The sequence below is a fragment of the Salmo salar genome, chromosome 16 (genome assembly GCF_965601325.2).
Source record: "Salmo salar chromosome 16, fSalSal1, whole genome shotgun sequence".
In the NCBI taxonomy this organism is placed as follows: domain Eukaryota; kingdom Metazoa; phylum Chordata; class Actinopteri; order Salmoniformes; family Salmonidae; genus Salmo; species Salmo salar.
Window position 1 is genome coordinate 72426797 of NC_138306.1, and position 25143 is coordinate 72451939.

At 43.2% G+C, this 25143-nt stretch overlaps 1 protein-coding gene across 1 annotated transcript; it reads right to left on the minus strand.

Moving 5' to 3' along the window:
* Positions 1–1744: 1744 nt before the first annotated feature.
* LOC106574551 (heparan-sulfate 6-O-sulfotransferase 3-B) lies at positions 1745–24000 on the minus strand. Its single transcript, XM_014150515.3, has 2 exons — positions 23388–24000; positions 1745–3951 (listed from the first exon to the last, which is right to left on the minus strand). Exons 1-2 carry the CDS (start codon positions 23954–23956, stop codon positions 3168–3170), a joined length of 1353 nt encoding a protein of 450 aa, XP_014005990.1. The 5' UTR covers positions 23957–24000; the 3' UTR covers positions 1745–3167.
* Positions 24001–25143: the final 1143 nt, after the last annotated feature.

Consider the following 25143-nt stretch of genomic DNA (forward strand, 5'->3'; position numbering starts at 1 on the left):
ACATTGTTGAAAAGCTCCTTTGATGAATTCCCCAAATCATTAGAATCAGTGTTATGCATTTGACCCTTTTGAGAATGTGCAGGTGTAGGCCAACAGGAGCATGCTGTCTCCTATCACAGTATCTACTGTCATTCAGAGGTGTTCAGATGTCCAGATTTTTTGGCAATGACGTCATTCTTCACTACTCTCAACATGGAGTAACGTGGATGTGCATGTACTTTTGTACACATGGACGTATGTACACATACACTGCATGCGATTGCTGCTCAGTGATTTATTCTGTAGTCAGTGTACTCCCAGGCTACTCAGGGCCTTTGTCCCAAATGGGACGCTATTCCCTATAGTGCACCACTTTAGACCAGAGACTGATCAAAAGTAGTGCACATATAGGGAATAGTGTACCATTTTGGAGGCATACAGGGATTAGTGCTGTGTTTCACACTGACTGGGAACCAGGCAGTAACTGTTTGTTTCTGTCTGGTAAAACCCTTTACAGTGTTTGTCTCTTCCTTCCTGCACACCTCCCTTTCTATCCACATATTTTCACGTTTCTCGATAACCACTTGTCTTTCGATCAGCACCCGCCCTTCCCATATAAGTCAACTGGAATGTAAGTCGACAAAGCCTTTGTTTTTACAGGCATCTCTACGGACCACAGATACTTTACTATAAAAAATGTTAAAAAGTCGGATTCCCAAACATCAGTTCTACATAATATGATGCATATGACATAAGTGTACTGAGTATAAGGACTCCATGTGGTTCAGGGCTGTCTGCATTTCATTTCAATGTATATTTCAGGTAAATTAGTCAAACCAGAACCACCGGAATGACCCATTTCAATCAACAGTGAGAGATCTTCAGAAAACAAGAGGAGTGACTGGATAGCTTGTTCTTTAGAAATTATGGCACCAAACGATTCTACTGAATGCCATATGTCATATCCCTTTATGCTTCACTAACCATTTCACAGTGCTCGCTCATGTTAATGATTGTAAAAGTGATAGAGCTCCTACGGTTAGAACAAGTGCCATTTGGAGAAGCGGTGGACTTGACACAGGTTTATTTTTGTCTGAATTCTTGCAATAATGGATTTCTACTGGAATCACACTGCTTTTTAAAAAAAAGCTTCACATTCTAAGTGTTATTCAGAGTAGTGCATGGTAGTAGTTATGGAGAAAAACAACTTCTCTCACTGTTACTGGGTTGACTTGATAAGAAGTAATGATGGTTGTAGAATTATTGACCTCAATAAGTCTCTTCTCTCTCTCCTTCTGCGATAGCAATTAGATAGCCTGAGAACTGCAGCTGGGCTGAAGAGAGGCTATTTTGGGGTAAGAACACACTGACTTCCTCCTGCTCCCCTCCCTCCTCTTCCTCCCCTCCCTCCTCCTCCTCCATACATCACTGGTTCTGTTCTCTCTTCATCACATCACACCAGCCTCTCTGGTATGTAGAAATCCCCAGAGTGACTATGTACCCTGATGAAGGAGAAAGATATTCAGATAGCCTACTCTTAATTGTGCTGCGTTGGAGTCGAGCTCAATCGCACTTTAAACGCTTCATTTCACCCTGAACTGCCTGTAACCACAACTAATGGCTAACGGCAGCTCTACACCACCATGATGTAAGAGGGCTCTAATTGGTTCAGACAGCCAGCCTATTGTGCCCCCCGGTGTTTATTTCTAACATCTTAAACAGAGTTCCATCACACAGTGAGTGTGTGTGTGTGTGTGCGTGTGCGTGTGTGTGGACGTGTGAGTGTGTGTGCGTGTGTGCGTTCGTGGATTTGACAGGGAAAGCGTGCAAAGAGAAGTGGATGTCATCAAGGCTTCTCTTTGTCATGATTAACACACAATATGAACGGAAGCAGAAAAGAGGACAGCTTTTGGAAAGCTTGGAAATCAGTGGTATGCTGCGTACATTTAATGCACATTTCTTACAGGTGAATGTCTTGAATACCATCATACTGTACATACTAACTCATAGTTGGAAAGCAAACTTACAAGGTAAACTAATACACGTCCTGTCCTAAATAACCAAAGTATGGGAGGGTGGTTAATAATAATTTATTGTGTTATTTACTAGCATATCTTACTTTAGAAATCATGAGCAAGTCCTATGTTGTAAAGCTAAGTTACCGGAATCTTCAGTAATTTTGGTAATTAAAATGTAATCTTTGGTAACTTTGGTAATTTACTCAAATAACTTTAAAAATATTTATATTCATTTTTTTTATATATCTGTGTCCATATTGTCCATGAGTTTTTAGTGGATAGACCACATGGTTCAAGAGAAAATAGCGTCATTAATGGAAAAAAAGCATCTAATTAAGAATGGCATTATTTTCATTTAACTCTGCAACTCTTCCAACTATTGACTTTTTTCACAACTGCCACCACTTTGGCGCCAAAACATTTACAACAAAGACATTGTAAAATAAATAAAAGTGTGTGAAAAAATATAAAGGTGTTTAATGCTGAAACCCTCTTATTAAACACCAATGGCATTCACTAAGTTGATGGTTTATATTAGGATAATATTTTACAGGTTTTTCATTTAATTTCTTATTTTAGAATCATCTTACTTGATTATTTTATACATTTTACATGTGATAAGGCCACATAGAGGGCCATAGATAATTACTGACACCTGTGATAATCTGAAGTACCCAAAATGGCCAGTAGATGTCATCTGATAAAATACAAAAAGAAAGCTACCAAAATCCTGATAGTTTACTGGTAAACTTCGAAAGTTTCCAGTAATACACCCTCCCTTTGCAACCCTAAGCGAACCACATTACTTTCAAGAATCCTGAGGCGCTAATTTTGTTTACGTACAGTCCCATGGAGATTCTGATCAAATCTTGTAGAATGTCCATTTGACACCCCAGAGTTGTTCACCTACTCTGAAGAACAGACAAGCATTAGAAAATGAACACACACAATAAACTCTGCATGAGAGGAGAAACAAAAGTTGACCACATCCTAATACATAGTAATAATAAATACAATCTGAAAGATTAAGACACCATTGGGCAGCCCAAGACAGAGAGAGAGGGAGAGGGAGAGGGAGTGAGAGAGAGAGAGAGAGAGAGAGAGAGAGAGAGAGAGAGAGAGAGAGGGAAACTGACAGGAAGTACTAGTCCTTGCATGGGTGTTACGGCCTCACCATCTCACCACCTGGCTGCTGTAGTCCTCTGTGGTGGCTACACCTCCCACCTCCTCCCCTTCCAACCCCTCTATCTCCCTCTCCTCCTCCTCCCTCCTGGCTTTGGAGATGGGGGCTCTGTGCTGGAGTAGCCACTGCCTCTCCTCCTGCCTCTCCTCCTGCCTCTCCTGCCTCCTCCTCAGCCTCTGCTCCCGGTGCTGTGTCTGGCGGCTGTACTGGTACCTCCGGAGGAACAGCTCCTTGGCGTACTCGTACAGCTCCACGTCCAGGGCGTTGAGCCCCTCGATGCGTCGCCGCAGAGACCCCTCCCCCACCCCCACGCTGGCCGCCCGCGTGCTGTTGATCTGCGTGAAAGCCTGGATGAAGCGCAGGCCGAACGTCCGCTCAAATAGGTACTGCGTCTTGCGCTGGAACTCGGTCAGGCCGTAGAAGGCCATGTTGCGGAGGTTGTTTTTGGCACTGGCTAGTAGGACGCGGCCGCGCTCCCGTTCGGCGCCGGCGGTGATGGTGGAGACGTTGTAGCAGCCCACCAGGCTGAGGTCGGCCAGCATGCGGACCTGCCGGTTGTTGGCCAGGTTGGAAGGGCAGTCCATGAAGTTGGTCAGCGTGACCCCGGTCCAGTCGTCGCCACTGTAGCAGGCGGGCAGTTCGTCCTGGGTGGGAGAGCGGCCGTCACACATGTGCAGGGCTGTCTTCCAGGTGGCGCCGCGCTGCACGTGCTTCCACTCGCTCAGGTAGCGGGAGACAGGGTCCCTCAGCATGGTGATGTAGTAGAAGTTCCTGCAGCAGCAAAGACAGAAAGAGACATTAGTTTCAATACTTCCTTCCTTTCCATGTCTCCTTTCCTTGTCTCCTTTCCTCCGTGCTCTCCAATCTGTAATGACAGAACTGGGAAGTGGGAGAAGTGGGAGAGTTAGAGAGAGTGAGACTGGCACACGTCTTTCACTTTCCCTCCCTCTATCTAACACTCACTGATGAGCTAGCAGGTGGCAATGAGCTATAATTATTTGACGATGTAGAGAGAAAAAAGGTGGAAATGGGGCGATGAAAAGAATGAAGAAAATATAATATTTCTCACATGTAAAAATAGCCAGCATTAGAAGATAGGAAACTCTAATAACGCTCTCTCTAAACAGTGATCCAAATGAGCTGAGAGCTCAGTGGGCTATCTCATTTTTAATACTGAATAAGAGATATTTCTCATCCTATTGCTAGGCCTCCCTAGCTCCTGAATATGCATACCTCGGTACCTTCCTTTCACTACATAACAAATAGCTACATTTAAGTAGCATGTTGCGCTAAGTAGCATACTGTCCTTTTTCTGAAAACGATTAACTTATCGAACATCCAATCCCTGGAGGATTTCTTCTAAATCAAAAAAGGGAATATAGGCTAAAGATGAGTGTAGTATATAGAAACACTTCTTCTAGTACAGATCACACCGCACTGCAGTATTTTCTACATTATCCCGTAGTCAAATAAAGTAGGGGAACCGTTTTGGGCACTGGAAAAAAAAATGGAACCCCCCCCCGACAGGTACGACAGGAGTTTGAGAATTGAGATCAAGACTAAAACCTTGAAAGCTGCAGCTACACGGCAAAATAAAGATCTTGCATGGAGTCAGACTGTGTCAAACGTAGAGCGCTGCTTGTTTTCACTCAGAGGTTCCTAACGGCGAGCTGCTAGAGATTTTATGAGGAGCGGGTAGGAAAAGAGTTGAGCCTGCCAGAGGAGACGAAGCTTCAACAAAGCATTCACTTGTACATTCTGAATCAGATGGGAATACTTGACGGAGAAGGAACAGACACTTCATGCGATAGATACCATAGTCAACACTGAATTGCTAACATTTTTGCCTGAACAGAAACTGAATTGCTTGAACAGGACTTTCTCAACGGTGAGCAGTGGCGTTGAGGAGTCAGAGTACGTCAGATGTTGTCTCTATACTGATGAACAAATATTGATTTCTACCAAAACTCTTAGGGGTAATTAAGGAAAGAGAAATGTCAGTCTGCACCACTGAAGTGGTAATAATGGCTCTGTGACTGCCATTTAAAGAACCATCTGACTGTTGACCTTTTGGTGCAGGGGACACACACACCACCCTCAAAGGTAATTAGGAGATTATTGTCAGGTGGCAGACTACCATCGACCGAGATTTTAATGTGTCAGCAGAAATAGATCCTAACAACGTTTTTTTCTCATGACACACACACGCGCACACACACGCACACACACACGCACACACTCACACACACACACTCCAAGTCGTAATGGATATTCGACCACAGCACAGGCTGTAAATGAATTAAACTGGCACTGAGTGTGTGGGGAGAAATGGATACACTGCCAGAGCTGTACAGAGAGATGGACACACACTCCCAGAGCTGTACAGAGAGATGGACACACACTCCCAGATCTGTACAGAGAGATGGACACACACTCCCAGAGCTGTACAGAGAGATGGACACACACTCCCAGAGCTGTACAGAGAGATGGACACACACTCCCAGAGCTGTACAGAGAGATGGACACACTCCCAGAGCTGTACAGAGAGATGGACACACACTCCCAGAGCTGTACAGAGAGATGGACACACACTCCCAGAGCTGTACAGAGAGATGGACCACACTCTCAGAGCTGTACAGAGAGATGGACACACTCCCAGAGCTGTACAGAGAGATGGACACACACTCCCAGAGCTGTACAGAGAGATGGACACACACTCCCAGAGCTGTACAGAGAGATGGACACACTCCCAGAGCTGTACAGAGAGATGGACACACACTCCCAGAGCTGTACAGAGAGATGGACACACACTCCCAGAGCTGTACAGAGAGATGGACACACACTCCCAGAGCTGTACAGAGAGATGGACATACACTCCCAGAGCTGTACAGAGAGATGGACACACACTCCCAGAGCTGTACAGAGAGATGGACACACACTCCCAGAGCTGCTGCCTACACAGTGTTTCTGGGAAGAGGGCATTTTAGACCTCCATCACCTACAGATGTAGGATCTTTATTTGATCACTCTTTTGTTGCTGAGAATTTTCCTGCACCACGGGAAATGCAGATGAGTTTCATGATTTGCATAAAATCACAGAAAACCCACACTAACGCACAGTTATATTAACAGTATTTCACTTTTCATGTTACTACATTTTGAGCAGCTAATAGCCTAACCACTGTTCAAGAAACATTATGGACTAACCGTTCAAATCCTGTTGCTGCAGGATTATTTTGTTGTGACAATACTGGTCCAATTAAGATCCTACACCTGGGCCGCCAACCACAGGACAGGCCTATTCTTTCATAGTGACCTATTGACATGAATGGGTGAATGTCAAAGCGCTCCGATTACTCGTCTGTGTGTGTGTGTGCGTGCGTGCGAGTGTGTGTGTGCGTGCGTGCGTGTGTGTTCGAGGGACAGAGTGGTTGGGAAGGTCGGGGCATCAGTCAACAGTTAATAGAGTCCGTCATCAAACAATTGAGTGTTCAGCTTTATCTTACTGTGCAAAACAACAGTGCACGCACACTTTGTTTCAACATGCACACGTTTGGCATGTAATTGACTTGGGCGAAGATCATATTCTGTAGTAGGATGGATGTTGACTTACAGACTGGCTACACTCCAAGCATTTACATATATACTGAACCAAAATATAAACGCAACATGTAAAGTGTTGGTCCCATGTTTCATGAGCTGAAATAAAAGATCTCAGACATTTTCCATACCCACAAAAAGCTTATTTCTCTCAGATTTTGTGCACAAATTAGTTTACATAGTGAGCCTTTGCCAAGATAATCCATCCACCTGACAGGTGTGGCATATCAAGAGCTAATTAAACAGCATGATCATTACACAGGTGCACCTTGTGCTGGGGACAATAAATGGCCACTCTAAAATGTGCAGTTTTGTCACACAACACAACGCCACAGATGTCTCAAGTTTTGCGGGAGTGTGCAATTGGCATGCTGAAATGAATGCCTAACGAATTAATATCAATTGACTGATTTCCTTATGCGAACTGTCACTCACTTAAATTGTTGAAATTGCTGTGTGTTGCATTTATATTTTTGTTCAGTATACTTGTTTCATTTCTACAGCACAGAAAGAACTCGTCACTTGAAGCTGACCAGAGCCTGTGGGCTTGCTTTACAGTGTTAGCGCCAGTCATCTTTAAAAGGGGATGAAATCTATATAAAACAAGCTGAAAATGTGAAACTCAAACTATTTAACGCCAAATCGTATATACTCTGTGTGCTTATACATATATTATGATCCCTTATAAATGACACTCAAACAATGCTTAGGGTCCACTTGCATATGGTGACAAAAAGAGAGTTTAGCTGGCAGCCACTTTGTTCCCAATCATTTCTACCCAACTAAAATGGGACATCGTGCCAACTAAACATTCTCATTACATGGGGAATCTTCTCCATTTCCTCTGTGTAGACCTTTCCTGCAGTCAAATGACATAGTGGCCTCATGGGTAGAATGCTATTCATATTTTTCATAATTTCATAATTAATAAACATTGTTTTTTTAACACAGAAAATCTGGTGGGTTTATGTCAAACGGTTTTTATATTTTTCAGTATTCCATTATGTATATGAAGTGTAATATTGGGATGCAAACTCAAAATGTAATACATTTCAACTCTATATCTGACATGGTGCATGTGTCTTCTTTTATTAAGACTACCAAGAAACACTCCCTTATTCAGCCCACTGCAGTAAAAGGTTAAACGCTGCAGGTACATGGACAGATCTAGCTTACCATCCTCAAATCGGTACTTTAACCCTGACCTTAGATGACTGTCTACACTACAACTCCCTCCCACTGTTTAAACAGCTGTAGCGGGTTGCTACTCCTCTAATGAATATCTGTGATTTCTACTGGGTTTCCATAATGGAATGAGACAGCTCGGATTCTATTAGCGCGACTGGAGGACTGATCCTGTCTGATGACTTCATTGAGAAACAAACTACTATTTCCACAGAGCTCAGAGAAGTGCAGGCAAATTAGCCCAGCTCCTCTCTGTGTTGCTCTCACAAAATCCCTGTGTAACTACAATTCAAATTGTGTTGCAACAAGGAATATGAACATGCACTGGAGGAAGCCGATATAATTTACAAATAGTCACTAATATTTATTGAGATAAAATAGTAAATCACGCAATTTTGGGAAAGTATGTAAATGAGCAACAACGTAATTCACTACTACATAATCATTTTCATTCAGAAGAACACCCCTCCTCATCTTCTGGAATGGTCAATGCAATGGCTGTGTCTAAAATGGCACCCTATTCCATGTAGTGCACTTATTTGACAAAAGTAGTGGATTGTATAGGGAATAGGGTGCCATTTCGGATGCATCTGACCCAGCGGCAGAGAGAGGTCTCTATCCACCCTAATAAGATGAGTGTCTCTCAATCATTCATAACTGACCATTTCAACAGTGCATAGAAACACTCTGGGCACTCTGGACAAGCAATCAATACTGCCCTGCCAGGACTCCCAGTGTCTGTCTGATGGATGGTTGAATAAAGATAATTGGTCAAATATAAAAAAACGAAATGGGCGAAGTTGGCTTATGGCATTTAACACGGCTGGACTTGTATCCACTGGCCTTTAGTAAACTATCCAGTGTCTGCAGTGTCTGCTGACCTTTTTGACACATTTCTCTGGTTTAGAAATGTCTGAGGGAAACAGAGGGTGTTATGGGTACTCGGACCCATGATAGTCGGGAAGATACTTGGACAAACTCATATGATTAAAAAAATACAACTCTAAGAAAACAGTATGCTGCTATATCAGACAAAGCACTCAATGACTAACGTAAATGAATGGATGGGACACTTAAAACAGGAGCAATAGTTGTTGAAACACCTTGTATTCCCATAGACCTAGAATTCGATTTCTATGTCTATGCACCTCTTATGGCCTGATCTCCAAGTCTCCTTCATCTGCAGCGCAGACAGCCTCTCATTGATTTCCCTGAGTGTGTGGGGCGAACTTGACGCTCTTGCTGTCTCCCCCCTTGCCTCCCCTCACCTCCCCATCGCCTGCTTAGGCTTTCAAGGAACTCACGCCGTAGAGGAAATGAGGAACATGGGATCAATATTAGCCAAGACAATTCTCATTCATTACCATTAAGGACACACACTGGCTTGATGAGGTGGAATTGAGTCACTTACTGGAAAATGGCTCAAATCAAATACAATTGTATTTGTCACATGCTTCATAAACAACAGGTGTAGACTAACAGTGAAATGCTTACTTACCCAACAATGGAGAGAGATTCTTAATAAAAAAAAGAATAGCAAGAGGAATAAATGCACTATGAGTAACGATAACTTGGCCATATACACAGGGTACCAGTCGATGAAAAGGGGTAATTGAGGTAGATATGTACAGTTGAAGTCAGAAGTTTACACACACTTAGGTTGGAGTCAATAAAACTTGTTTTTCAACCACTCCACGAAATTTCTTGTTAACAAACTATAGTTTTGGCAAGTCGGTTAGGACATCTACTTTGTACATGACACAAGTAATTTTTCCAACAATTGTTTACAGACAGATTATTTCACTTATAATTCACTGCATCACAATTCCAGTGGGTCAGAAGTTTACGTACACCAAGTTGACTGTGCCTTTAAACAGCTTTGAAAATTCCCGAAAATTATGTCATGGCTTTAGAAGCTTCTGATACGCTAATTGACATAATTTGAGTCAATTGGAGGTGTACCTGTGGATGTATTTCAAGGCCTACCTTCAAACTCAGAGCCTCTTTGCTTGACATAATGGGAAAATCTAAAGAAATCCGCCAAGACCTCAGAAAAACAGTTGTACTCCTCCACAAATGGCTCTTCCAAATGGACAATGACCCCAAGCATACTTCCAAAGTTGTGGCAAAATGGCTTAAGCACAACAAAGTCAAGGTATTTGAGTGGCCATCACAAAGCCCTAACCTCAATCCCAAAGAAAATTTGTGGGCAGAACTGAAAAAGCGTGTGCGAGCAAGGAGGCCTACAAACCTGACTCAGTTACACCAGCTCTGTCAGGAGGAATGGGCCAAAATTCACCCAACTTATTGTGGGAAGCTTGTGGAAGGCTACCCGAAACGTTTGACCCAAGTTAAACAATTTTAAAGCAATACTATTTGAGTGTATGTAAACTTCTGACCCACTGGGAATGCGATGAAACAAATAAAAGCTGAAATAAATCATTCTCTCTACTATTATTCTGACATTTCACATTCTTAAAATAAAGTGGTGATCCTAACTGACCTCAGACAGTGAATTTTTACTCGGATTAAATGTCAGGAATTGTGAAAAACTGAGCTTAAATGTATTTGGCTAAGGTGTATGTAAACCTTCGACTTCAACTGTACATATAGTAGGGTTAAAGTGACTAGGCAACAGGATATATAATAATTAGTAGCAGCAGTGTATGTAATGTGTCAAAAGAGTTAGTTCAAAAAGGGAAAATGCAGATAGTGCGGGTAGCTATTTGGGTAACTATTTAGCGGTCTTATGGCTTGGGGATAAAAGCTATCGGCACCGCTTGCCGTGTAGTAGCAAAGAGAACAGTCTATGGGTGGCTGAAGTCTTTGACAATTTTTAGGGCCTTCCTCTGACACCGCCTGGTATAGAGGTCCTGGATGGTAGGGAGCTCGGCCCCAGTGATGTACTGGGCCGTATGCACATCCCTCTGTAGTGCCTTGCGGTCGTATGCCAAGCAGTTGCCATCCCAAGTGGTGATGCAGCCAGTCAAGATGCTCTCAATGGTGCAGCTGTAGAAACTTTTAAGGATGATGCTGTTGATGTGAGCCATGACCAGCCTTTCAAAGCATTTCATGGCTACAGATGAGTGCTACGGGGCGATAGTCATTTAAACAGGTTACCTTGGCGTTCTTGGGCACAGGGACTATGGTGGTCTGCTTGAAACATGTAGGTATTACAGACTTGGTCAGAGAGAGGTTGAAAATAGCAGTGAAGACACTTGCCAGCTGGTCAGCGCATGCTATGAGTATGCAGCCTTGTGAATGTTAACCTGTTTAAAGGACTTACTCACATTGGCTACGGAGAGCAAGTTCACACAGTCGTCCGGAACAGCTGGTGCACTCATGCATGGTTCAGACTAGTGTTGCACGGTATACCAAAACTTTTGTACTTTTTCGATACTAGGTGCTAGAATTTATGTTACTTTCGGTACTTCTGTCAATTGTGTCTCACGGATCAATTCTGTCTATAAGCACAGCCGACCCCTTATTATAGCGTGCCAGTTCCACTTACTCATTGCTAACCTGCACTGGGAGTCTGGGCGGCATTATGTTAGATACCCACTCATGCTGCACAGAAGTTAACACACTTGAATAATGCGACACTGCCTGTAGAAATGTTGAAACTTTTAATTATTGTTCACAAAACAATGTCTATACAAGGCTAGAACACTTTACAATGAAATACCGGTTGCATCCAGCTTTGTAGGATAACTTTCCTTGCTAGCTTACAGATAAATCTGACATCAATTCACTACCCTAGTCCTTTGTTTGTGATCAGCAAAATGTAATCAGCAAAATATGCTGATTTCAAAGCTGATTGCCAAAATATTATTCATTCACTTATTCGGTCTCTCATTAGCGAACTAACTGCATTGTGAATGACGTTATTACTGGTTAAAGAGACAGTGCACATTTTTATAAAATAAGCTTGTTTGCCATCTGTAGCCCCATGAAATCTGCTAAAACAAGCTCAATAACTCAACACACTCCTGTTGAATATGTATTCACCAGTTTTGTGGATAAGGCTACATGGTGATTTACAGAATTTATCCACAGAGATTTACCATTCAAATAAATTATTACCATTATGTAGTTAGATTGGTAAACAAATAAATGTCTAATTGATTGTATCATTGTATAATTGATTAATTCAGGCTGTCTCTGAAATATGTTGATGTAAAAAAAAATAAAAAAAAGTGCTCAAAAAGATGACCAACCATTTAACAGAGCAGTAGCTGAGTTTATCTGTCTGGTACAGGTGCCATTCTGTGGCATTGGCTAATATGCCTTATTTTTTACCGTGGTATCGTTTTGGTATCGTTTTGGTATCGAGTGTCGTGATGGTATTGAGTATTGTGGTACTAAGTCTGGTATTGAAGTCAAAATGATGGTATTGTGACAACACTAGTTCAGTGTTGCTTGCCTCGAAGTGAACATAGATGGCATTTAGCTCATCTGGTATGCTCACGTGACTGGGCAGCTCGCGGCTTGGTTTACCTTTTTAATCCGTGATAGTTTGCTAAACCTGCCACATCCGTCAGAGCCGGCATAGTAGGATTCAGAACATATTCCAGTCTGTGCTAGCGAAACAGTCCTGTAGCTTAGCATCCGCTTCATTGGACCACTTCCGTATTGAGGGCATCACTGGTATTTCATGTTTGAATTTTTTCTTGTAAGCAAGAATCAGGAGGATAGAGTTTTGGTCAGACTTGCCAAAGGGAGGGCAAGAGCCTTGTATGAGTTTCTGTGTGTGGAGTAAATGTGATGTAGATTTTTGTTGCATTTAGTTGTACAGGTGATATGCTGGTAAAAATGAAGGTAAACTAATTTCCGTTTCCCTGCTTTAAAATCACCAGCCATTAGAAGCACTGCCTCTGTATGAACATTTTCTTGTTTGCTTATTGCCCTATACAGCTCATTGAGTGCAGTCTTAGTGCCAGCATCGGTTTGTAGTGGCAAATGGATAGCCATGAAAAATGTAGATGAAAACTCTCTTGGTAAATAGTATAGTCTGCATTAAAGATAAAAAACTGAAATGGAAAGGGGGATACCTAGTCAGTTGTACAACTCAATGTATTCAACTGAAATGTGTCTTCTGCATTTAACCCCTCTGAATCAGAGCAGTGCGGACCCTTTACTCAGTACTTTGTTGAAGCACCTTTGGCAGCAATTACAGCCTCGAGTCTTCTAGGGTATGATGCTACAAGCTTGGCACACCTGTATTTGGGGAGTTTCTCCCATTCTTGTCTGCAGATCCTCTCCAGCTCTGTCAGGTTGGATGGGTAGCATCGCTGCACAGCTATTTTCAGGTCTCTCCAGAGATGTTCGATCGGGTTCAAGTCCGGGCTCTGGCTGGGCCACTCAAGGACATTCAGAGACGTGTCCCGAAGCCACTCCTGCGTTGACTTGGCTGTGTGCTTAGGGTCGTTCTCCTGTTGGAAGGTAAAGCTTCTCCCCAGTCTGAGGTCATGAGCACTCTGGTGCAGGTTTTCATCAAGGATCTCTCGGCACTTTGCTCCGTTCATCTTTCCCTCGATCCTGGTTAGTCTCCCAGTCCCTGCCGCTGAAAGATCATCCCCACAGCATGATGCTGCCACCACCATGCTTCACCGTAGGGATGGTGCCAGGTTTCCTCCAGATGTGACACTTGGCACTCAGGCCAAAGAGTTCAATCTTGGGTTTCATCAGACCAGGGAATCGTGTTTATCATGGTCTGAGAGTCCTTTAGGTGCTTTTTGGCAAACTCCAAGCGGGCTGTCATGTGCCTTTTACTGAGCAGTGGCTTCTGCTTGGCCACTCTACCATAAAAGCCTGATTGGTGGAGTGCTGCTGAGATGATTGTGGAAAATGTCAAGGGGTCGAAATCCTTCTGAATGCACTGTATATTATCCATGTCCTTGTTCAGCCACGACTTTGAGAAACATTGAATATTAAAGTTCAGTTGGTTCTCTAGTGACTGTACGTTCGCCAATAGAACAGAGGGTAAAGGCGGTTTATTTCCTCGTCAACATAATCTCGTCAGGATGGCGGCTCGTCTGCCTGTCTTGCGCTGTCACTTTCTCTTTCATGTCCCGGGGATTAGCGCCTGGTCTGGAGTAAGCAGCAAGTCCAGAGCTGTCGAATCATCGAAGTATAAATTGTCATCCAAATCAAGGTTAGTGGTCGCTGTTCTGTCCAGAAGTTGTTTTCGTTCATAGGAAATTATGGCGAACACGTTATGCACAACAACAAAAAAGAATTAGTCAGGAGCCTGCAAAATGGCTGCTATCCACTGCAGCACCATCTCTTACTCTACTACTGTGTTGACTGTTTTAAGTCTGTGCACTGTCCCCCCATAGGAAGTTTGGCCAAACTGAGACTACTGTCTGTGATTCCAATCCAATGAGGTGAATAAGTTCATCAGACATTTTCATAAATCACAGTTGCCTGACCTGGTACTTGTGTACTAGCGTTCCTACGCTACCCTTACTTCCGCCATATTGTGTCATACGGGTAGATAAGCGGTTTGAAAGAGATGGATGTTTCTACTTCACACTGAAGCTAGGGTGTTGATGGTTCTCGGGGAGTGTACCACACAGCCAGTGCAAATCCAATTCAAAGGTGTCACTAAACACCACACTGAAGCTACATTCACCCACATAGGCTACACGAGGCGTACCATTTTCTATCGTACACTTTCATCTTCACAATAACCCAATCGGTTGTCCTATTCCCAAACGTAACACCCTCAAACACCCTCCGACACCCCTTTCTGGTGTGTGAATTAGCTTCCCTGCAGGAGACCCAGAGGGTGTGAGTTTGTGACCTCCTGCTCCCCGGGCCCCCCTGCAAGAGGTGGAATATGCTGCTGGGAATGGAGGTGGTGTCCGTGAACCGTGCAGAGTGTCGTGTTGTTATCAAGCACGTTGGGATTGGTAGAGGCAGCAGGCCAACGGTGAGACAAGAACAAGAAAGATAGAGAATGAAGACATATCAGAGCTAACCACTAACTAACTGATCACTAACCGGCAATCAACCATTTCCCATGAACCATTAACCAACCAACCACTGGTAATGTTACTATACTTAGTGGCAGATTAATTCAATGCTTACTGTAGGGGCCTGAAAGATGGTCAAAGCAGGGAACTGAAGATAACACATAAAATCACATCGCCTAAACATTTCTTTCAGAATATTTGAATGTCAGTATGGGAGTTATATTAGTGTGGGAAACGATCAGATGGGAGTTGGATCATCAGTGTGCCCATTGAGCCAGAGCCATGTGGAGCTGTGTGACTACTGCCAGCAGCCAGACCGTAGGAGATATCCTCCCTAGTCTGGTCTAGAGATCTACTTAATGAACCCTCACTGAGAGAGAGAGAGAGAGAGAGAGAGAGAGAGAGAGAGAGAGAGAGAGAGAGAGAGAGAGAGAGAGAGAGAGAGAGAGAGAGAAAGTTACAGAAGAAGAGGCAGAGAGGGACAGGGAGACCCACAGACACAACGACACAACAAAGAGCTGGAGCTCTACATTATAAACCCTCGCTGCACCATAGGGTCTAAGAAAAATACAAACAGAGGGTGAGAGGGAGAAGTCACAAAAAAGAGGCAGAGAATGATATGATAAGTGATGGATAAAAGAGCATAGATACTATATATACACAGCCCCGTCTTAGAGACTGCAGGGAGGACAACTCCACAGGAGTTGAAATACCTGCCTGAGCTGTCTGTAGAGTAAGGTCAGATCCTAGAAATAGAATGAAACTCATTCCAGTTCTAGCGGTCAGACTGACCTCTTGTCCATTCACACTCTCAGCACTGTCCCCGGCCTGTACAGCCAAGTGTGGGAGTGAACAGATTAATTCACTCTAGTGTGAGATTGATTTTGTAGTTCCAGATTTTGTAGTTCCAGGATTGGAAGATGTTGTTGGGGTAATTCACTTGTAATGACTAGAGCCCAGAGAACATCATGGTCAGGTAAAAAAATCAAACTAGCCCCAATTATGACAACTGAGCTCACTAAGTATGTTTGATACAGAGCATCAGGTAACGTCAGAGCTCACACTAGGCAGAATGGGACTGTTAGTGTATCTCTCTCAGTGGGTGAGTCCCAAATATCATCCTATTCCCTAAAGGTCACTAGTTTTAACCAGAGCACCATGGGCCCTGGTCAGAAGTAGTGCACTATATAGGGAGTAGCGTTCCATTTGGGACAGAACCAATGTTTCTCTTCCTGAATGTAAATGACTGTCACCATGTACAGTTGAAGTCTGAAGTTTACATACACCTTAGTCAAATACATTTAAACTCACTTTTTCACAATTCCTAACATTTAATCCTAGTAAAAATGCCCTGTCTTAGGTCAGTTAGGATCACCACTTTATTTTAAGAATGTGAAATGTCAGAATAATAGTTGAGAGAATGATTTATTTCAGCTTTTATTTCTTTCATCACATTCCCAGTGGGCCAGAAGTTTACATACACTCAATTAGTATTTGGTAGCATTGCCTTTAAATTGTTTAACTTGGGTAAAACGTTTCGGGGAGCCTTCCACAAGCTTCCCACAATAAGTTGTGTGAATTTTGGACCATTCCTCCTGACAGAGCTGGTATAACCGAGTCAGGTTTGTAGGCCTCTTTGCTAGCACATGCTTTTTCAGTTCTGCCCACAAATTTTCTATAGGATTGAGGTCAGAGCTTTGTGATGGCCACTCCAATACCTTGACTTTGTTGTCCTTAAGCCATTTTGCCACAACCTTGGAAGTATGCTTGGGGTCATTGTCCATTTGGAAGACCCATTTGTGGAGGAGTTCAATTGTTTTTCTGAGGTCTTGGCTGATTTCTTTTGATTTTCCCATGATGTCAAGCAAAGAGGCTCTGAGTTTGTAGGTAGGCCTTGAAATACATCCACAGGTACACCTCCAATTGACTCAAATGATGTCAATTGCCTATCAGAAGCTTCTAAAGCCATGACATCATTTTCGGGAATTTTCCAAGCTGTTTAAAGGCACAGTCAACTTAGTGTATGTAAACTTCTGACCCACTGGAATTGTGATACAGTGAATTATAAGTGAAATAATCTGTCTGTAAACAATTGTTGGAAAAATTACGTCCTAACCGACTTGCCAAAACTATAGTTTGTTAACAAGAAATTTGTGGAGTGGTTGAAAAACGAGTTTTAATGACTGCAACCTAGGTGTATGTGAACTTCCGCTTCAACTGTATTAGGGACCAATCGGATCACTCCTTCACTCTCTTCTGTTCGACGGCGTGTATAGTCTCTCTCCACAGATGAAGAGTGAATGCTGATGCAACACTCATTTAATGCAGGGAAAGATGCTATGTGCTAGCCAAGCGTGAACAGCTGTGTGTGAAATCCTTGTTTCCTTTAGAGACGCTGTGATAACTTAACACCACTCGTTTAGCTGATGCTGTTGGATTAAATAGAGTTTTGCATATTAATTGAGCAATTAGTGAACGTAACTGAACAGATCACTTCCTCTACTGGAATGCTCTGCCAGTTGTTACATGAGGTGATAATAGAATACCTTTCTATACCCACACACGCCCTCGTGCCAACACACACACACACACACACACACGCACGCACGCACACACACAAATATCCACACACTTACTGCACATCCACAGTACAATGTGCAGTCCATTACAAGCCCACGGGAGAATAGGCAGAGAAGGTATGTTACTCGATACAGCACAGAGATCCATTTCAGATTGAATAGACAGAGAGAGAGAGACAGACAGATAGAGAGAGGGAGAGACAGAGAGAGAGAGAGAGAGAGAGAGAGAGAGAGAGAGAGAGAGAAAGAGCGAGGGCTAACTGTGGCTCTCTGATGGTCTCAGATCTGGGATGCTATTTCGGGAGCTACAGGAAAGCCCCAGGGATACTGGTGTGGAGACAGTGGAGTAAAATGAGAGATTTACCGGGTAGATCTTGGGTAGTGTGTGTGTGACAGAGAGAGAGAGATAGAGAAAGAGAGATAAACTTTTGTTTATACATTTCACTTGCTTTGACCATGTAAACATGTTTCCCATGCCAATAAAGCCCAATGAATTGAATTGAGAGAGAGAGAGGGGAGTGGGAGAAGGAGGGCGAGGGTGAGAGGAAGAGGGCGAGGGACGGTGGGTAGGCGGGGAGACACCAAAGAATAATGGTCTCTCCAGTGAGTTACTTGGACCACAATGTATTTCAGCCTTCACTTTCGCCCCAGCACACAGCAGTGCATATTTCTCAATTGACAGAAACCTGCTTTTGTTACAAAGACTTGGACATTTCCTAAAGATAAACTATACAAGTCAGGAGCACAGTAGCCTGTCAGGATTGTAGTAGTCAGCATGTCACCTTTCTCTTTATCACAGTTATCAGAAAGACCATGTACTGCTTATGGAACTACATACAGTAATACATGGAACCACAACACTGGTCTACAGACACAGATCACATGTCACTTATGAGCATGTCCTGATTGCTTCTCAGAAAATAACTTGGTACGGAGACATGAAAACAGTCAAGTTATGTCTCTATTTCAAATTACCTTATATTAGAGCAATTCAGAGTCAGACAGAAGTATTTTGAAATTCTTTGACACAGCCAATGGCGTGCTACTACTCTAGTACTCAACCCTGGAGTATTAGTATTTACAGTAGCTTGACGTGTTCATCGTAGCAGTTGTTTTCTTCTAAATAAGTCACTTCCAATCCTCTGGGTCGTCTTGGGTGAGTTACACGCAGCACTCACCTCACCTCACACACACAACACACACACACACACACACACACACACACACACACACTCACACACACACAGCTGTTACTGTAATACCACGCACACAGAATCTCTGTCGCGAAACCTGTGTACTCAAAACACCTCATGATAAGACAGAAAAAGAGAGGGGAAAGGAACAAGTAGAAACAGGCTTGTATCCGGGGCTTTAGCGACGTGCTGTACATACACATGAAGAACAACAGGCTTGTATCCGGGGCTTTAGCGACGTGCTGTACATACACATGAAGAACAACAGGCTTGTATCCGGGGCTTTAGCGACGTGCTGTACATACACATGAAGAACAACAGGCTTGTATCCGGGGCTTTAGCGACGTGCTGTACATACACATGAAGAACAACAGGCTTGTATCCGGGGCTTTAGCGACGTGCTGTACATACACATGAAGAACAACAGGCTTGTATCCGGGGCTTTAGCGACGTGCTGTACATACACATGAAGAACAACAGGCTTGTATCCGGGGCTTTAGCGACGTGCTGTACATACACATGAAGAACAACAGGCTTGTATCCGGGGCTTTAGCGACGTGCTGTACATACACATGAAGAACAACAGGCTTGTATCCGGGGCTTTAGCGACGTGCTGTACATACACATGAAGAACAACAGGCTTGTATCCGGGGCTTTAGCGACGTGCTGTACATACACATGAAGAACAACAGGCTTGTATCCGGGGCTTTAGCGACGTGCAATACATACACATGAAGAACAACAGGCTTGTATCCGGGGCTTTAGTGGCGTGCAATACATACGCGTGAAGAACAACAAGTTTGTGTATAAATCGGGATCTGCTCCTTAATCTGCCTCCAGATGATAAAACGATGTAATCTCTAATCTCCCGTAAAGGAGTGTGGAGATTACTACTATCCTCTGAATACCTCTGCAGAATGCATGATATTACATTACAATGGAATATATTACGTTTTGGCATGTTCTGATTAGGGACTGATACATTTTTGGAATATGATCCTAACCAACGACTCATTGGTTTTTTGAAAGACTTCCCAGTCAATTGCTGGGAGAAAGTGTTGCTGACACAAGACTTTATTAAGGCATATGATCAATTGACCAACTTCTATGGAAAATAATAACGGAATGGACCTTTGGTCTAGTTCAGGGTTTCCCCATGGGTGCATGTTTTGGTTTTTCCCAAGCACTACACAGCTGATTCAAATAACCAACTCATCATCATGCTTTGATTCTTTGAATCAGCTGTGTCGTGCTAGAGCAAAACCCCAAACGTACACCCCTGGGAGGCCCCAGGACTGAGTTTGGGAAGCCCTGGTCTAGTTAATAGCAGGTCTATAGAAACTACACAGAGAGAACACACTAATGACAGAGTTACCTTTTACCAACTTGGCTAATTCATGTCGGAAATCATACCTCTCTCTCTCTTGCCTTCTGCGAAGAAAAACAAAGGGTATTTGAGTGTCAGGACCAGGATGCTGAGTCTAATGATGTGTGAAGAAGGTTTGCGTGCGTGTGTGTGTTTGCATGCGTGCGTGTTGCTGATCTATACCGAGTGTCTGGAACACACACACACACCCCGAAGTGTGAGACATCTGCTGTACATGAAGACACCTGCTGCTACACCTCGACTGATAATCACCTTCTGATCATATATTATCCGTTTTATTTTGTTTTAATGACTTATTCTTATTCATTTTCATCCTATCGGATGTGACTTCCTTGTTATATGTGTTTGTGAAATGGGTTGTGACAGGGTCATGTGAAATTCCCTGTAAATACAGTTAGAATTTCAATCTACCCTCTGAACTAACCGGGAGAGGAGCTTACATAAAACAGCCTTCTCTTCAGATGGGAATCTTGAGCTGAGGGATTTAACGGATGAGGAATTGACTTAAGTGCAGGACAAGATTAATGTCAGAAATTTGCCACCAGATGTTTTTTTTCTCATTTTCTCATGGTCTGCTTTGGGTCCCAGTGCCAGTGGAACATGGAGGAGGAAGACAACGCTGAATCATTAGCGTGCTGGATTTTGTGCACAAAACCCATATTATTAGACTACTAGGCTGCTGTGGGTCCTGGGAAGGATGTTTTATCTCTCCTCCTATAAAACAAAGCAAAACGTTAAGAATATAATTGTCTAATATAGTAGTGGTGTCTCTTTATGGAAGAAACACATTAGCCAATGTTCACAGGCTCTAAGTCAAAGCCATGTCCCTCAGCCTCAGGGTTTGACAATTCATTTTCAATGAATTGAAGAAAATAAACTGTTATCGAAGATAATGGGCAGTTTTCCAGTTCATAGACGATGATTCAATGCAATTTGAATTTGATTGTTCTGATATGAAATTGAACCCAGAACATGTAATTATGTTAGCTTTATACTTGGGTGAGACAGTGAGGTTTGCCTCCTCTCTCTCTCTCTCTCTCTCTCTCTCTCTCTCTCTCCTACCATTGCAGCTGACTGTGCAAGAGCAGACCTGACAAATGAAGCAGATTCTAAGGTTGGAGCAGTGTGTTTCTGCTGTGAGCAGCATGCCATGCTGGACTTTGTGGCACGGTGCTCTTATTAGTAATTGGCAGTAACCTCACATGACTCACTGATGGGGTTGGTCAAGTGAAGGTAAATTATGTGGAAAGTAGGACGGAAGTCAAGAAGGGAGGGAGGGATGGAAGGATGTATGTGTGGGTGAGTGGATGGATGGATGGATGGATGGATGAGGGAGGGAGGGAGGGAGGGAGGGAGGGAGGGAGGGAGGGAGGGAGGGAGGGAGGGAGGGAGGGAGGGAGGGAGGGAGGGAGGGAGGGAGGGAGGGAGGGAGGGAGGGAGGGAGGGTTGAACGGATGGATGGATGGATGGATGGATTTTAGCATTAGGGCAGAGCCTAATCCTGATCATGTTGGTTAGGAATAGGAGATACATCCACATTCACCCACGCTGGGTGCACCAATGAAACTAGTCTGATGTGACAGGATCTGATGTGACCTTTCATGCGTTAGCCTGACTGAAGCGTCCCATGCTCTGGAGCTGCATGGGGACTGCCTGGAAATGCCAACGCTGTCAGAGCCCTGGCACCGGCCCTGACACAGCCTCGACCAGGGGAGACCAGATGATGGGGTGTCTGTGAGATGACCCGTGAGCAACAATAGACAGATGGCAGCTCTCTCTCCACTAAAGACCATCATGTCCCCATAGATGCTCCAAGCTAGCCTATAGGCATGGAGACTCTCAGAGTGACAACCTCTCAATTTCCCATGTTAAAGTCCCAGTGCAGTCAAAAACATGCTTTTCATGTGTTTAATATATATTTCCACAATATGAGGTTGGAATAATACTGTGAAATTGTGAAAATGGTGATAGTGCCCTTTACTGTAAGAGCAGTTTCAAAAGGCTGCCTGAAATTTCAGCCTGTTTTGGTGGGATGGTATTTTGGGCTGCCTGGTGACATCACCAGGCGGAAAATAGGTTAATAGACCAATAAGAAAGAGAGTTCCAAACCTCTCTGCCAATAACAGCTTGTTTTCAGTTATCTCCACACAGGCAACTCCCAGACAATCTTAGAAAATATTTTTGTTGAGAAATTGCTCTATGCCAACAAGCTATTTTTGTTTATCTTTTACCATTTCATTTGAGATTTATTTCTCAAATTAAGGTAATTAATTGCTACCCAGAAATGATTTGTTATTGAGATTAAAATGACTGCATTGGAACTTTAACAAACCAGCGCCATGGTTTTGGTCTGACCGTTTGATCTGTTTCATTTCCATGCTTATTCTTCTTATACAAGCAGATCATATTTCTGTAATACTTACGTGCATTGTACCAGATTTACTGTTTCAGGTTTTACTATCTCAGTCTTTATGGTATTTTATAACACCCTCATAATCGTTGATTATCTTTGAACTCTTGATACCAATAAAGACCATGGGGATAATCTACAGTACTCTACTTGTATTATCCCTATAGTTACAGTACATCCTAAAGCTACAGTCAGAAGTATGGAATCAGGACCAACAAGAGGACAAATGCACCAACAAAAAGACAAGAAGATTAAATGATTGTAATGTCAAGTAGAACCCAAAAGTACAAACCTTGTTTATTTTTTAACTAGAAGTGTTTCAGCCCTTCTACCCCAAAATGGAATAACCCTGACATAGAGGCAGTTTATAATGTGTTTATAATGTGTTTATAACCATTTAGAAAGGGTCATGTACAGTAGCCCTCTGTAAGGATAACTACTGCCTGTTAAAGCCTTCAGAAAAGGGCAAATTCATTTTCAACAGGAACATGAGTGCAAGGGGAGAAATTGTTCATATCTTTAGTCAAGCTCCTTGTCTTCTATGCTTTAATCAAGCTTTTAGCACGCTCTATTCAAAAGAGAGGCTAATCATAGTATTTTAATACAAACCATAACGATTTTAATCCGTGTTCATGCTGGGTTGGAACAAAAGCCTGCCCACTGCAGCCCCTGAGGGCAAGGTTTCCACCCCTGTTGCATGGTATTGTTCCTGTTATAGAAATGTAGTATAGGCTACATTATTCCTTCAAACCTATCTGATCACTGAATTGAATTCTGTCAATATACACTTGCATCTCACACTGTTTCTCCTGGCCACAAACAGTTTAGGCTCTACTGATTAGCTACAGGAACAAGAATCAAATTGAGACCCCATACCGTCCGTTCCTCTGAGCATCCTTCTTGTCTTTCTTGTTCATCACTACAGGCACACAGTTAGTCAGCTCGGTCCAGTCCGCATGTAGACCACAACTCCAGCCAGTAGAGAACCTGGAGAAAAGCCAGGACTCCGCTTTGCCCGGGCGGTGACAGGTACATTTCTTCTGTCCGGGCATACAATCACAGGGCTGTTCGAGGTGAATGTTTCGGACAAGGTGTCGTCCGAAAGTAGTCCCACCGGTCTTCTGGATGTGGAGGAACACTATAACGTCATCTCCTTTGATGTTGAAATCCACGTGTCGCTCAAGGTCTCGGTCAGTAAAATTGAATTTGGACAGAATTTTTGAGGAACCCTCCTCCTCCAGCCCTTCTTGGTACGCGTAAATGTCGTCCCCCGAGTGATATTGGCGGAACATTCCACTCAACTTGTCCCCAGTTAGGAAGCGACAAGAGTTACTGCCGGCTGGACAAATGTACTGATAGCCTATCATCAAGAAGACCACGGCCAGTATCGGAATCAAAATGAGTTTGTTGGATTTATCCTCCATTGTGCGTGCTGAAATAGTCATGCCATTGATATAAGCGGTAACATAAAGTCTCCAGCCAAACCAAATGCTCTAACTCATCGTGCACCCTGCTTCATCGTAGCCTAGATGGTTACAGTTGTCAAACTTGATGTCTCCTTTGGAGCGATGCACATCTCTCTAGACAGGCTGCCTATTTATTTCCAGCAGCAAAATGTAATAATAAACTATTCCCAACGCTGTGCCAATGTATCGTCTTCTATTGTCAGAAGCAAGGGAGACATTTGTGAAATTTGAAAAGGAGACATAGCCTACCCAGGGCAGTATATCTCACGAGCGCGCGGCTGATTCAGCATCTTCTACAACAGCACTGTCCGGAGGCGGCGAGTGCAAGCTCGCATAAATGCATCACGCTGTTATTAGTAGCTTAACCACCAGGCGCCACGCACTGCCCATGCATCTCTCTATAGCCTACCGGTTCACTGTTAATTTTACACCTTTGCGTCACCACGACAATGTTTTTAAATAATAATTTTGTGTCGCTTAAGGCCGGCTCAAGTCAACATCTCAACAACAATTGTTCATCTGTGCGCAGGGCATTAAATTGAAAGCGGAGGATAGAGAATCATCTACATATGAACCAATCATTTATTATCACTTGCTGTAAAATCAACCAATCCATGAACATAGCCTACGTGAAATACCCATTGGCCACCATAACAATGTTCACACTAAAACATGACTTTTTAAGCCAATCGAAACGGGGGATACATTATTATGCCTATAGGCCTACACCGGCCAGCCCCATGAGTGGACATCAAATTCCTTTTCCGTCAGCTTGCAAAGGAGTTTCTGATGTCAAACATCTGGTTTATCAAATTCCCAATATTAACTACATGACTTTCAAACAAATGTCGTATGTCTTCTTGGATTTAAAGTGAGCCCTGTGCTGAGCTGAACGGTCTATACTAGGCTATAGCGTTTCAGAACCTTGGACAGGTCCAATAGCGACAGAAAATACCTAGATTATAGGAAAGCAAAGCACCTTTGCAACCACTACGTTAGTGTGCGTGTGTGTCAAATCAAATCACATTTTATTGGTCACATACACATACTTAGCATATGTTATTGCGGGTGTAGTGAAATGCTTGTATTCCTAGCTCCAACAGTGTGGTAATATCTAACAATTCCCAACAATATACACAAATCTAAAGTAAAAGAATGGAGTTAAG